The sequence below is a fragment of the Muntiacus reevesi genome, chromosome 8 (assembly GCF_963930625.1).
Source record: "Muntiacus reevesi chromosome 8, mMunRee1.1, whole genome shotgun sequence".
In the NCBI taxonomy this organism is placed as follows: domain Eukaryota; kingdom Metazoa; phylum Chordata; class Mammalia; order Artiodactyla; family Cervidae; genus Muntiacus; species Muntiacus reevesi.
The window spans coordinates 6,591,778-6,606,829 of record NC_089256.1 but is presented as its reverse complement, the minus strand read 5'-3'; the positions used below and the strand labels follow the sequence as shown (position 1 = coordinate 6,606,829).

The 15,052-nt window shown below is 34.4% G+C and overlaps 1 protein-coding gene across 11 annotated transcripts in view; it reads left to right on the top strand.

Annotated features, from left to right (window-relative positions):
- TRPC1 (transient receptor potential cation channel subfamily C member 1) overlaps positions 1 to 15,052 on the top strand; it is a 60,170-nt gene that overhangs the window by 20,202 nt on the left and 24,916 nt on the right. For 6 of the 11 annotated variants that reach the window (XM_065943702.1, XM_065943700.1, XM_065943699.1 and 3 more), the window contains 4 exons: positions 1,392 to 1,594; positions 6,538 to 6,669; positions 8,457 to 8,652; positions 12,784 to 13,120. In XM_065943702.1, the coding sequence (XP_065799774.1) occupies positions 1,392 to 1,594; positions 6,538 to 6,669; positions 8,457 to 8,652; positions 12,784 to 13,120 (868 nt within the window). Of the gene's footprint in view, positions 1 to 1,391; positions 1,595 to 6,537; positions 6,670 to 8,456; positions 8,653 to 9,159; positions 9,291 to 12,783; positions 13,121 to 15,052 lie in introns of those variants that run through there. The other 5 variants (XM_065943707.1, XM_065943704.1, XM_065943706.1 and 2 more) reach the window with 5 other exon arrangements.

Sequence of the window (15,052 nt, the reverse complement as noted above, 5' to 3'; positions counted from 1 at the left end):
GGTCTTGATAATACATATCAGAAGCGTCAAAATTGTTCATGGCCTTTAGACCTATAATTCTACTTCAAGGGTTCTACTTTAAAGAGGTAATCCTAAAGTATGAAAAAACTGTATTCATAAAGATGTTTGTGGTAGTAGTATTTATAGTAGCAAAATAAAATACCTTGAACATAGAGTCTATGAACTTCCTTAAATTGCATGCAAAATTCTGTACAAAAAATTTTTTTCCGGAAGAGTCTTTGTTATAGCTTCCTTGAAGTTGCCCTTAAAAGCAGGTGTGGTGGCAAAAAGATTAAAAGCAAGTACTATAAAAAATGTTTTAAGGTAGTAGAAATATGGGTATTTTTATTCTTTCTGTTTTTGTATATTTTTCAGGTATTTTATAATGTGTGTACTATTAACAATGTTAGTAAAAATTACAAAAATTAACTGTGAACTTGATGATCTTATACTATGGAATCAAACAGCTCACAGGAAAACATCTGTGAAAAAGTGATAAGTATTAGAAAGAATATACAGCAGTCATAATATAGTCAACCTTACTTACTTTACCTGGCTCTTATTTACTGATGTTTTTTCCCTCATGTTATGCAGTCGCCAAGCATGAGCCCATGTAGTGAAAGGAGCTCAGGCTCCAGAGGACCAGACACCTGGGTTCTATCTACACTTTGCCACTCTGTTGTATAGCTCGGGCACATTAATTTCTCTGAGCCTCAGTTTCTTCATGGGGATTATAATGCTCAATTTTGCAGGCTATTGTGGGGATTAAATGAGATAATAAATATAAACTGCCTAATGGTTCCAGGAGCTACGATTGTTAGTGTTTTTGTGCATTTGTAACAGGAAGTGGTATAAGTGGTGTTTGAAAATATGTAGAGAATTATGCAAAATAAAGAGTGCCTCCTATTATTCTTTACAAGTAACTTCATTGCTATCAATGTGGCAAGGTTTTGTCGTAGAGGTGGATATAAAATTTTTTTTCTCATGCCTTTATACTTTGCCTATTTTTAACACTTCCTTTTTTCCATTATATTCTCTTTCTAAAATTCTTGTTCTTTATCCTTGTCATGCATGTTTCCATAATCTTGTGAAAATGAAACACTTTCCTAAAGTATTTCTCCAGATATCCACACTTCTTCTTTGTTAGGAAAACAAAACTCTGGCTATATGAATATTTCCTAGTGAAGATTTTGTCTGTCATGATTATACTGCATTTACTAACTGAAGTTGTTTTGAGGTTTCAGAAAAGATTTAATCCTAGTAAAATGTGATTATATTTCTCAAAATAATTTTTATATTCTTTGTGTCTTTTGTTCATTACATTCTTTAGATAAATGTTTTTTTGATGTCACAAATAAGAACTTTTTGATGTTTATATAAATATTTTTCAGAAACTAATGGAGAGAATTCAGAATCCTGAGTATTCAACAACTATGGATGTTGCACCTGTCATTTTAGCTGCTCATCGTAACAATTATGAAATTCTTACAATGCTGTTAAAACAGGATGTATCTCTACCTAAGCCCCATGCAGTTGGCTGTGAATGTACATTGTGTTCTGCAAAAAACAAAAAGGACAGCCTCCGACATTCCAGGTCAGAAAATTAAGATTTAAATTAAGATGTGTGATGCAGTAAGGTATATGTCAATACAGTTTTTATCGTTGTTCTGTTTAGACTTCTAAGAAATCTGGTATTGAAATGAGTAATGAAAGCCAAACTTCTAGCTCCTTTGCTTAATACAATGAGTTCTATATTTTAAAGAAATGTTTACTAAATGATGAATAAGCAAGAAAACTTTTCAGATTATAAATAAGGTTTATCTCATAATTCTGCTGGTCAGAGATAGGGTCACTATCTGCTTTTTAGAAGCAGGGTGTATTAATCTAAAAGAATTTCCAAGTAGTGGAAGGGATGAAGAAAACTACTTCCTATCTTATTTATAAGAAAATAAATATTGTTATCTATCTAACTAAATACTCAGCCTGTTATGCCTCTTTGTCCCCTCTCACACAATATTTAAGTCTTTTTCTCTTGCCTTCCCATTCTCCCCAGTCAAAAATATTAACAACTGAGGAGTGAATGAACTCAAGAAAGTATCTCTTCCTGGACAGGTTGAGCAAGATCACACATGTGCATGTTGTATAACATGTGTGGTTTTGAACTAGACTTGAAAATCTCATTTTCAGCATAGCCTTTATGTATATATTATCTTTACAGTGGTCAAATGTAGTTGAGATAGTGTCAGACAAAGCTTTTACTACAGAAAATGTGGTTGGAAGTCCCAGGCCATCTGTTGTCAGTGTTTTCTAGTTAAGGCTTCTTATACAGTATGTATGAAGTTAGCTTTAAAGCTGCGAGCCATCTACCTTACCTCATTCCTATCCTTAAGAACAGATCTTTGGTGGATCAACAGATAGTCACAAATCCATAAATTGGAAAAGTCCTCTGAGAATCAATTTAATGTTTACTTACAGATATTGTACTGAAAATTTTTTCTATTTTCGTCAATTTTGCAATGAGATCTGTGTTTCTCTTTGATAAGATCTGGTTGATAGTTATGGCAATGTTAAAAACAATTTTAAAAATAATTTTATTTATTTGACTGTGCTGGGTCCTCGCTGCTACACGTGGGCTTTCTCTTAGTTGGGGGAGCCGGGGCTACTCTCTAGTGCACAGGCTTCTCACTGTGGTGGCTTCTCTTGTTGTGGAGCATGGGCTCTAGGGCAGTCAGGCTTCAGTAGTTGCGGCACGTGGGCTCAGTAGTTACTACTCGCAGGTTCTAGAGCAGCAGGCTCAGTAGTTGTGGTGCACAGGCTTAGTTGCTCCATGGCATATAGATCTTCTTGGATCAAGGAATTAACCCCTGTCCCTTACATGGGCAGGCAGATTCTTTACCACTGAGCACCAGGGAAGCCCAGCTATGGCAATTTATCTAATTTTTTAGCTTTAAAATGACTAGTCTATGAGAAATTCCCTGGCAATCCAGTGGTTAGGACACCACGCTTCCACTGCCAAAGGTGAAGGTTCAATCCCTGATCAGGGAACTAAGTATTAAGATTCTTTATTAATGTTAAATATAAATTATTTTCCAATAGTATGCTTATGTGTGGTGTAAGCATTTGGAGATGGGGTTTGAGGCTAGAGAGAACACAACACCACTTTGATTTGAGGTGTGAAAAAAGCTTGTTCTGAAAGCTTTTAGAGAAGCTGTGGCTTGAGCTCAGTGTTTAAGTATGAATAAATACTAAAGGTAAAAGGCATTTTACACAGTACATGAATGTGGTTTATTTAGGGAACTGCAAGTGGTTAGGTATATTTGTTGAAGGCTTTGAGAGAGTTTGTTATTGATGTTTGAGAAAACAGTTATAGCAAATGTCAAAAGAGCTCTGACTAAAGTCATTTTCAGGAATTGCTAAGCAGAGCTGCAGGAGAAAAAAAGTTGACAAAAAAGGAGATAGTTTAAGGTTTCAGGGGAGTTGAAGAGCCAGTATACAATCAATAAGGAAGAGAGACAGTCTGTATTTGTGAGATACTGGTTTTTAAATTTCAGAGATGATGCAGTGCTAGGTGATACCATCTTTCCATTTGTAAACAATATGGTTAGACCTTGAGAGCTTTATGCTAAATGAAACAAGTCAGATGGAGGAGGACAAATACTGTATGTTTTCACTCGTTTGTGGAATATAAAGCATGAACAAACAATCTGCGGATTAGTTGGGGAATGCATTCAAAGTTGCAGCCATTTCTTAAGAGTTCCTTGTATTTTTCTTTTTACCAGACTTCCTGATGCTCTGCACACATGCCTAATTTTTTAGTCAGCCAGGAATTTGTGGAGACTTTGTATATCTTTTCTCATTTCCGAGATCTCCCTATTAAATTTCTGTTTGGTCCACTGTTTCCCTCACCTCAACCTGCAAACTTGGACTTAACAAAAAGCTGCGGGTTTTCCTTGGTCATCTGTACTAAGTCCAATCCTTTCAGCCAGCAGAGCTGTCGGTTTTTACCTCCCAACGAATTGATTTATACCCCGTTAGCATAGAGGTACAGATTTTACCAGTTTCAAAATGGAAAACTACAGTTCTCCTTAAATGAACTGAAGGCAGAGATGATGGATGTGGCCTTAGGCAAGAAGGCCACAGGTTCCAGCCATTCCTGCCTGAAGTTCTGGTAGTTTTCCAGTAATTGATTCTCAATAGATAATTTTGAGTGACCCAAAATAGTTGATTTTTTTTTTAAATGATTTTGTCCATTTTATGCATATTTTTGTGCAGTAAAATCATTGATCTCTTTATATTCCACCATTACTTTTGATAGTGTTTGAATACCAAAATGTCAGACTTTGTTTTATTTTCATTTACTGAAGTATAGTTGGTTTATAACATGATACCGATATTAGCTACACACCAGTGTGACTCAGAGATGCACACATGTACATTGCTTTTTATATTCTTTTCTTTATGGTTTATTAGAGGGTATTGAATATAGTTCCCTGTGCTCAACAGGAGGACTTTGTTGTTAATCCATTCTACATACAGTAGTTTGCATCTACCAACCCCAAACTCCCCGTCCATCTTCTTCCCCCCTCCCCCCTTGTCAACCACAAATCTATTCTCTATGCCCAGAATGACAGATTTTATAAAGTGGTGCAGCCTCATTATTTTTCTGACTCTATCTAATTGCTTTCCATACTATGGCACTTCATTGTTATACAGCCACTTGTCTGCCACCAATACGAGCAGTTTTTCTGTGCATTATGTCCCTAATCCATATTTTTAGACATGATAATGTAGGTTAATACAAAAGTCATTTTTACAAACAACCTGCTAAAATTAATTACCATAAAAAATTACTACAGACATAATGATGGAAACAAATTAGTTGCTTAATTGTATATACTTTTTCTCAAGTTTTTGGAGCAGTTTTGGTATAGCTAAATACCCCTTTAGAAATCCTTACTTAAGATAAAATAATGGTACTTCTTTATTAAATAGCTAGATCAAAGTTGGATTTTATAAATATTGTTTTCTAAAAAATGCATTATATAGAGCCTATTTTTGTGTCTAAGACATGAGACCTAGCAGTCCTTATTTAAAGGAATAGTTCAATAAATTTATTTCATAAAAGTTTTAAATTTTTATACAGAAAAATTCCATTGCAAAGTAAAAAGACAACCAGCCAACTGGGGAAAAGTATTTAAAACACCTTGACTAGACAGAGGACTAATTTCTTTGGTATATAAAGAGATTTTACAAATTGATGAATTTTTTTAAAAAATCACCAGAAAAATAGGGAACTACAAATGAACAGATAGTTTACAGATCATGAAAAGTAAACAGGAAAGCTTGTAAAAGTAAATGAAATGTAAATATGCTTAAGCTTTCAGAGAAATTTAAAGTAATACAACTCTTAAAATTCCATTTTTCATCCTTTAGGGTGGCAGCATGAAGATGTGGGGGGGAAAAGAGCTTTCCTTATTGTTTGTGCTTTGGAAACATCCTCCAGATTTTAAGATACACGTGCCATTTTTTCCAGCAATTCTGAGTGTGCAAAGGATATTTGAACTAAAGAATAATTATTAATTGAAGTAAAAAATTAGAAGCAACCTAAATTTCCATTAAGTTGGACTGCCGTTAAATGGAAAACCATCCAGTTTTAGGAAATAATGAGGTGACTCTGTATGTAGTGACATAGAAATAATTGTCCCTGTATACATTATGTCTGAGTACTTTTGTGTATAACTAGAAAATATCAGGAAAGATTTTTCACAATTCTCTGAAATGTGACTATGTTTGAGGAGTATGCTTGGTGGAAGAAGAAAAATTGCAGAGCATTATGTTTCTAAACTGCTTGCTTTTTTAAAAGAAGCAGGCATATATTAAATTTTTGTTTAAAACTGAGAATATATAATAGTTACCAAATTTTAAATTAAGAATTATATGTTTATAAATGGAAGAATAATAGCAAAACTTTTTTGATTTGGTTCCTGTTAGATATTGAATATGAACATTAATTAGTTCATGGAAGGTAAGGGAATACTTTTCTATTAGCCAGAAATTAGGCATAAATGAATGATTTTATTCTTAAGATTTGAAAATGTCTTTCAAAAATAACCTGATTGAATGCGTCATATGTTATATATATGTAGCATATTAAAGTAAATTTATTGCTGGAGAAGGAAAATTTAATAAGCATCCATATATTCAATTAGTTATTAGCAGATTTCATTTAAAATAATACTAAGTTCAGGAATAGAAATTTTTTAATTAAATTGAAGGATGCAGAGTTTTAAATCTATGAAAAGAAATACTAAAATGATTTCTTTTAAAGCAATGGTATAAAATTTTTCAATAATTATATCTCAGAATATTTATTTTTGTCTTTCTTTTTATGTAGGTTACTTTATAATAAGTGTATTATAAATGTTTTATTTTCTTTTAATTTTATCATACTTTACATTTATGAAAATTATAGGTTAAAAATACTAATCACATGTATATAATAAATGTTTTACATAATGGAATCAAATTTTATCCCAGGTTTCGTCTTGATATATATCGCTGCTTGGCCAGTCCAGCTCTAATAATGTTAACAGAGGAGGATCCTATTCTGAGAGCGTTTGAACTTAGTGCTGATTTAAAAGAACTAAGCCTCGTGGAGGTGGAATTCAGGTGGGAATGAATGGAAATTGTAAATTATCTCTTTTTTTTCCAGAATATTTTCAGCATGAGTTTTCTCATAGGCCAAATTCTCACTTAATGTTTATTTACATTTGATCCAAAATGATCAGGCCTTGCTGCCACGTACTTAGGATTTTCCTTTTCGCTCAGTGGAGTAGATCCTAGTATCACTTAGGTCACTCTTTACCCATCTTCTCTCTTCCACTCTTCCACCCACCCTTAAATCCCTACTTTGTTCAACGTTACCAGAGCCTTCTAGGGCAATGTGAAGAATAAAGGGAATGGTAGCTATAAACAAGAGCAAACTTATAACTACTCTCTTTCCTCATTTCCAGATTCTATAACCATCCTTGGAACCCAGCCCTTCATAACTTTCAGAAGCATATTGAATGCTTTTTTGTATGTCAGGTACATTTCACACACCCAGACATTGTCCCATTTCCCAGTTTGGTGAGATTTTCTAGTAGGAGAAACGTAACATGTAGACATAAAACTAATTAGATAAGACTACAACTAAATACCTAGACTAAGAAGTAGATAATACTTTGTTAAAGAAATTCAGCTACTTATTCTACCAAACTTAGGTAGTTTTGGTTATGCGGTAAATGCAAAGGACGGAGAAGGCAATGGCACCCCACTCCAGTACTCTTGCCTGGAAAATCCCATGGACGGAGGAGCCTGGTAGGCTGCAGTCCATGGGGTCACGAAGAGTCGGACATGACTGAGCGAATTCACTTTCACTTTTCACTTTTATGCATTGGAGAAGGAATGGCAACCCACTCCAGTGTTCTTGCCTGGAGAATCTCAGGGATGGGGTCGCACAGAGTCGGACACGACTGAAATGACTTAGCAGCAGCAGCAGCAAATGCAAAGAATAGATGAAAAAATATTAGCCAGTAAGGAAAAGTTTTTAATTCTTTGAGTTATAACTTTATGCAGCCAGTTCATGGGAAACCCCATTGAATAGAAAATTAATCAGTGAGAAATTCTTCATATTTTCCCTTCCTTTCACTTTAAAAACACTGAATAAAAAATTAGTTTCTGAAATCTGATCCCAATTGTTTCATAACTCTTTATTTCTAACTTTATTCTTAAGTTGTTCCACTCAGGTTTAAGCTTAACATAATTGATATTTTACAAAGAATTGTCTATTAAAACTTCTTAGTTTCTCACAAGTGATTTAGGCTTGCCTTTAATAAGCAGGTAAGTTCTAAGTTTCAAGGAATAGTGATTCTGTACTAGGAATGTTTCAGTGTTTCTTTCTAACTTGAATTTTGTTCAAAGGAGCATCTTAAAAATGAAACAAAATACTATTTTGTTATCAGAAGTAGTGTAAACACGTTTCAAACTATCATAGAAAAAATTTCTGGTTAAAAATCATATAATAATATTTATTGGATAGCATCAAAATATTATTATTTATTGTTTAGATAAATAATATAAAAGAAAGCTTTATACAGAACTTATAGAGAATAAAGGCAAATGAGTTAAATGAACATGTTGAAAATATTATCAAAATTTCTAGGAATATCAATATATATAAGAAAACACTTTGCTCTTCTGAGATTATCAGTGTGAATGCAGAGAACACAATTGTGTTACAGTTTTCCCCAAAGCTGGGCTTTATGTACCAGCAGGTTCCTTTGACAGAACAAAATGACTTAAGATGTTGTGTAGCACTATCAGAATTAAAATGTTACTGAGTAATATTTCTTGTGAAAACACCTTAATTAGAAGATGGAAGTGGCATTTCTAATAATAGACTGTGCACTTTGCAGGAATGATTATGAGGAACTAGCCCGGCAGTGTAAAATGTTTGCTAAAGATTTGCTTGCCCAAGCCCGGAATTCACGTGAATTAGAAGTTATCCTAAACCATACATCCAGTGATGAGCCTCTTGACAAACGGGGATTACTAGAAGAAAGAATGAACTTAAGTCGTCTAAAACTTGCTATCAAATATAACCAAAAGGAGGTATGAAGTTTTCTGTGATATATTTAAATTATTTTCTCCACAGTGGTCTAGTGGCTCAGGGCAAAGGCTTTGGAGCAATACATCTACATTGAGATCCTAGTTCTGCTTCATAAAAACTGTGTGTCCTTGGGAAAGTTATTGAATCTGTCTGAGCTTTAGTTTTAAGAATTAATTAAGGATATGCATATTTAAAGAGTTTAGTACAATGAGTATTACCTTTAAGCAAGTACTCAATAAATGGTAGTTGCTATTATTTTTAACAATAATAATAGTATGGATATTAATATAATGTTTTTGCTAAATAGTAGCTATGCAGGTAAGATTTTGAATAGTAAATACCTTCCTAATGCAGTTTCCACCTTGTGTTTTGTCTGTTACGAGTTCATATTATTAATCTAGTTATAAATAGTCCTTTCTACAGATATAGGGCCTTTCTGTTTAAAAATAAAAGCATCAGATATTATGTTCCTTATTCTTATTTGTTAATTCATTGTGAAACCCAAAGGTGGAGAGACGTATGCTATGATAACTAAGTTGAATCTGGCTCTTCTGGCATCATCCCTTCCTATTAAGGGAAATACCTATTTCTACTCCCCATACACTCACATGCATATGATTCAGGAACTTGAAGAAGGAAGGTATGCATTTTTAATTTCATTTTTTGAGATAACGTAATAGACATGAATGTTGATATGCAGACAATGATGTTCAGTTGGGGAGTGCTGGCATATGATACTTTTAAGGTATTGCTTCTAAGACCCATTATTCTTATTATCAACATAGATGTTGGAGTAAAACTTACTTATCACAATTATATTAATATAAAAATGGGGCCCCAAATAGATTATGGTAGAAGGCAAGATATAGGACCTTTGTTGCTTGGAGCAGAGTTTTTTATTATCTTGGTTGACAGTTTGAGCCGCCGAATAGCTTTGTGACTTGGGAGATTGATATAGGAATTGTAAGATGTTACTTTAAGATTACCTAGATATTATATTTCTTATCCAGATCTCTTGACTTCAAATCCTATACTTTTTCTAGTTCTCTGAGGTTTCTTACTTAAGGTAGAACATTCATAGGAAAAAAATTAAGTATAAGAATTTGGATCTAGGTAGCTATAAGATTCGGAGAAGGCAGTGGCACCCCACTCCAGTACTCTTGCCTGGAAGATCCCATGGGGCGGAGGAGCCTGGTGGGCTGCAGACCATGGGGTCGCTAAGAGTCAGACACGACTGAGGGACTTCACTTTCACTTTTCACTTTTGTGCATTGGAGAAGGAGATGGCAACCCACTCCAGTGTTCTAACCTGGAGAATCCCAGGGATGGGGTCGCACAGAGTCGGACACGACTAAAGTGACTTAGCAGCAGCAGCAGCTATAAGATTATAAATCAATAATATACCTATGTGGCTTAAGAAGGAAATACAATGTTAATATGTATACCTAAAAACAGAGAACTCTGATATAATCTTCTTCTAATATACATTTGAATAGATCTTATGTTTATTTACTTTTGTGTTCCACAACCTAAAATAGACATGAAATACTAGAAAATAACAGAAAAGATATAGCATGATACAAAATCAGCTTAAGTGATTGGAAAAAGAATCTCAAAGAAAGGTGGAAAAAAACCAAGATTATCCTGGTAAGGGGAGAATAACTAAGGAAGTTTCCTAATGAGATATATGTATATATATATATGCCTGAAGAATTTACAGAGGATAACCAAATGTTCCATTCTAAAGAAGATTAGAGAAAAGGAATAAGGAGTAATGGTAATACTTTTAGTTGGGAGGAAGATATTCTATAATTTTAAAAATGAATGAAATATAAATTAGTTTTTCACATTGGATTTCTAAATATAATCAAAGGGAAAGATAATATTTTCTCCAATAGTTGATATATTTTGTTCTGGTGCTACATTCTGAATAACAAACTGTCCTGATACTCACGTGGCATAAAACAATGCTTCGTAGTCATTTTGTGATAATTTCATGATCATTTTATTATGCTCTTGAGTTTTGTGAGGCCACAAACCTCTTGAGGTCAGGAATTTCTAGGAAAGGGCACAGCAAGGTTGATTTGTCTCTGCTTCACCATGTCAATGATCTCAGCTACAGTTATTTGGGAGATTTCTTCACTCATATGCCTAGTGCTTGAGCAGCACCTGAGGTTTCAGACTGGGAGCTCTGAGTGGGCAGGATGCTCAGTAGGCTGGGTCCATTGAGGGCAGTCCTCCTGAGAGCTCAGGACTGGAACTATGGAAGAGTATGGCCCTCATGGTTTGCTGGCTGCAAGGAGATGGTCTGAGAAGCCTCTGAGGGTTAATCAGAGTGACTACATGTAGCCTCAGCTTCTTTGTAGGCTGGTGGCTTCAGGGCAGTAGGACGTTTTATATGCCATCTTTTGGCTCCAAGAGCAAGTGTTTCTCAGACAAGGAGGAAGCTGAATGTCCTTTTAAGATCAACCTTCAGAATTCACATAGCATGACTTCTTCCAGAATCTACTTGTTAAAGCAATAACAACCTTGGTGAATTGAAGGGTAGGAAATATTGGTAGCCTCTCCGTTGTTGATGAGAAGAGTATCAAAGAATTTGTGTCTGTATTTTAAAACCACCACAGATTTAGAATATCTCCAATTGAAAGTTCTTCCAATTACATATTTAACATTATGGTTAATTAAATCATCATTGTATAGAGAGATGATGAGGGCAGCAGTCAGTCCTGAGATTGCTTTGATACTTGGGGGAAGGAGGAAACCACTGAGTTTGGGATGCTACCAAACTGGGTAATTGGTGGGAAGAAAAGCTGTGTTTTTTTCCCTGATAGTTCCTTTTGAGGGACAAATTAACAATTCCATAACAACTAGCTTTCCTTCTGAAAGTTAAGCAGAAGGACATATATTAATTACCAAAAGTAGATATGGCTTACTAGGAAATTTCTTGATAAGCACAATGAACAACAAAACTATGTCCAGGTTTTTTAAGTACACTGTTGCATTCTATAAATTATTTTCTGTCTTGGGATGAATCATTTTAAAACAGAACATTGACCAAATGTTATTGAATATCTGAATGATGTTATGGTCATTTGTGCTTTACTTCAATGATTTTCAAGCCTGATTACATTACTGAGTCCAGAGTCATCAGAATCCTTAACTTATACTTCCCAGCAAGAACATTATATTGGGAAAATATTACTTCTGAATTTTGCAAACTAAGAATCTTTGTAAACTTTAGTAAATTAATTTCTATATTTGAACTAGAATTTTCCTCTTATTTGGGAACATTTTTCCTTTTCTTCTCACACAGAATTTCATTTTATGAGGATTTAAAAGCGTCTTTAATACATTTTAAGAAATTCTCAGTGTTTTCATGGAACATAAATATATGTGGTGTTTAGCCTTTAATTGCTTTGCTGTGCTTGACATGTTGGTTTCTTGTAACTGAAACCATTAATTTTTCTAGGCTGAAGTCTCTTTCTGTGGATTATGCTTGTTAATTTTGAAATTTCATAAACACTGTTATGAGTCTTTATAAAGTAAGTGTTTCATAATGGCTAAGCAGGCTAGTATTGGAGAAGGAAATGGCAACCCACTCCAGTGTTCTTGCCTGGAGAATCCCAGGGACGGCAGAGCCTGGTGGGGTTGCACAGAGTCGGACACGACTGAAGCGACTTAGCAGCAGTTAGCAGCAAGCAGGCTAGTGGGCTTCCTTGGTGGCTCAGAGGGTAAAACAGGCTAGTAATAGTCACGGATACTTCAATGATGCATGCTATGACCAGGCTCTATTCTAAGAGCTTTACTTTTAATCCTCATAACCAGTGTTTGACTAGATACTATTATTATCCTCATTTTATAGATGGAGAATTTGAGGCTGAGAGAGATTTAAAAACTTGCTCAAGGTCATTTAGTAAGTAAGTGGCAGAGCCTGGATTTAAAAATAGATAATCTGGCTCCAGAGTCTATGCTCTTAACCACTATACTCTATTATTGCATGTAAGAAAAATAAACTGGACTATATAGAATTGGTTTCAAACCATAATTAAAACTTTGAATATCAATTAAATAATAGCACTATTGGATCCTAGTTACAAGTTACATTTTACTTGTGTGTGTGTGCTTCCTTTTCAGTTTGTTTCCCAGTCCAACTGTCAGCAGTTCCTGAACACTGTTTGGTTTGGACAGATGTCAGGTTACCGTCGTAAGCCTACCTGTAAGAAGATAATGACTGTTTTGACAGTTGGCATCTTTTGGCCAGTTTTGTCACTTTGTTATTTGATAGCTCCCAAATCTCAGTTTGGCAGAATTATCCACACACCTTTTATGAAATTTATTATTCATGGAGCATCATATTTCACATTCCTACTGTTACTAAACCTATACTCTCTGGTCTACAATGAGGATAAGAAAAACACAATGGGGCCAGCCCTTGAAAGAATAGACTATCTCCTTATACTGTGGATTATTGGTAGGTATCAAGTTAGTTTAAAAGGTTCTGCGTTTATTTAGCCCGTTAATTCTCCCCTGGTTGGTGGCGTCATAAACTGCATTCAACTTATAATTTTACACAGTTTATACAGCAGAAATTTGAACACTTTGACTGCTTGCTTGAATCATTGACTGCTTGCTTCAGCAGCACATATACTCAAATTGGAACAATACAGAGAAGGTGACTGTATTCGTGAAGCGTTCCATATTTTGGGGGGCTTCCCTGGTGGCTTAGATGGTAAAGAATCTGCCTGCAATGCGGGAGACCTGGGTTCAAAACCTGGGTTGGGAATATCCTCTGGAGGAGGGCATGGCAATCCACTCCCAGTATTCTTGCCTGGACAGTCCCCATGGAGAGAGGGGCCTGGCGGGTTACAGTTCAAGGGGCTGCAAAGAGTCGGACGTGACTGAGCGACTAAGCACGTGATCACTGGAGACGTAGACTACGTTTTTTTTAAAAGATAAATGTTCTTAAACTTGATAATAAGGAAGCAGATCTCTTCATATGATTTAATTACATGAGAGCTACAAATTCTCAGTTTCTAAAATTGTTCATGATTGTTAAAGACGGATTTTACTGATGAATTTTTTCTGTTATAAGAATATGAACATTTTCTTAGGTATTTTAAAATATAATACATTTTATACTTGGTTGCATTTTAAGAGTTAACTATTTTGTTATATCATTAGTTTTCTTTTAAGAGCCTATGAGCTTTACATATGCATATTACCTTACCTCTGTTTGTGCTCAGTTGCTCAGTCATGTCTGACTCTTTGAATTGTAGCCCTCCAGGCTTCTCTGCCCATGGGATTTTCCAGGCAAGAATATTGGAGTAGGCTGCCATTTCCTCCTCCAGGGTATCTTCCTGATCCAGGGATCAAACCCACGTCTCCTGCATTGTAGGCGGATTCTTTACTGCCGAGGCATCGGGGAAGCCCATCTGTATTATAGAACCATTACTTAAATTTGGATTTAAAGCATTCCCTGGTGACTCACTCTGTAAATCAGTTCTTTACAATGATAGCCATATCTCTTTAGAAATAACAGTCTTTTAAAAAGATATTTTATTAGCTGAAAAAAATTTTTTTAATAACTATTATGCTATAAAGTAAATAATGACCTTCTGCAGTTTTTATTGCCCTTGCCCTTTTTGAGAGGGGTTGTGGGAGGAGGGGAGTTGAGGTATAACTACATTGTCCATTTATGGTCTTTTAATGACATCTCCTTAATTTCCCTCTGGATCGTCAACCTTGTTTTTAACCTCAGCATTTCCCACCTTGTTTTTTTTTTACTATTTGCTGTAAAATAAAAAGGAATGTTGAGATTTCATTTTTTTTAATGTTATGAAGCTCTACTTAATATGTTCTGACTTTCAGTTATTAAATAATTTGAAAAAAGTTAATTATAATGTTCACTTTTAGTTCTTTAGATATAAAAATAATTTGTATTTGGAATTTTTTTATTAATTTATTTTTAATTAAAGGATAATTGCTTTACAGTATTATGTTGGTTTTTGCCATACATCAACATGAACCAGCCCATAGGAATTTGGGGATTTTTATTTTATATGGAAATTAGTTGAAGTAACTTGACTTTAAATCAGTTTTACTTTTAGCAGTATTCAATTCATGATGCATTAATGTTTAAAATTAGGTAGATATAGTAAAAAATAATGTAATCTGAACTTTAGGTTAAAGAGAATTAAATAATTTCTTCTTGTTAATATTTTCCTGTTTCTAATATTTCACTATCATATCTAAAATTCAGTATTTAATTTAGGAAATAATTTATACTTTGTCATATTTGGTTTCAAACTGCATTATTGTAGATCTTTTGAATGTAAACTTTGTTTCTCTTTTTAATTGAATAGGTTAGACTGAAAGGAATCTCTTAAGAAACCTTTCCTCTATT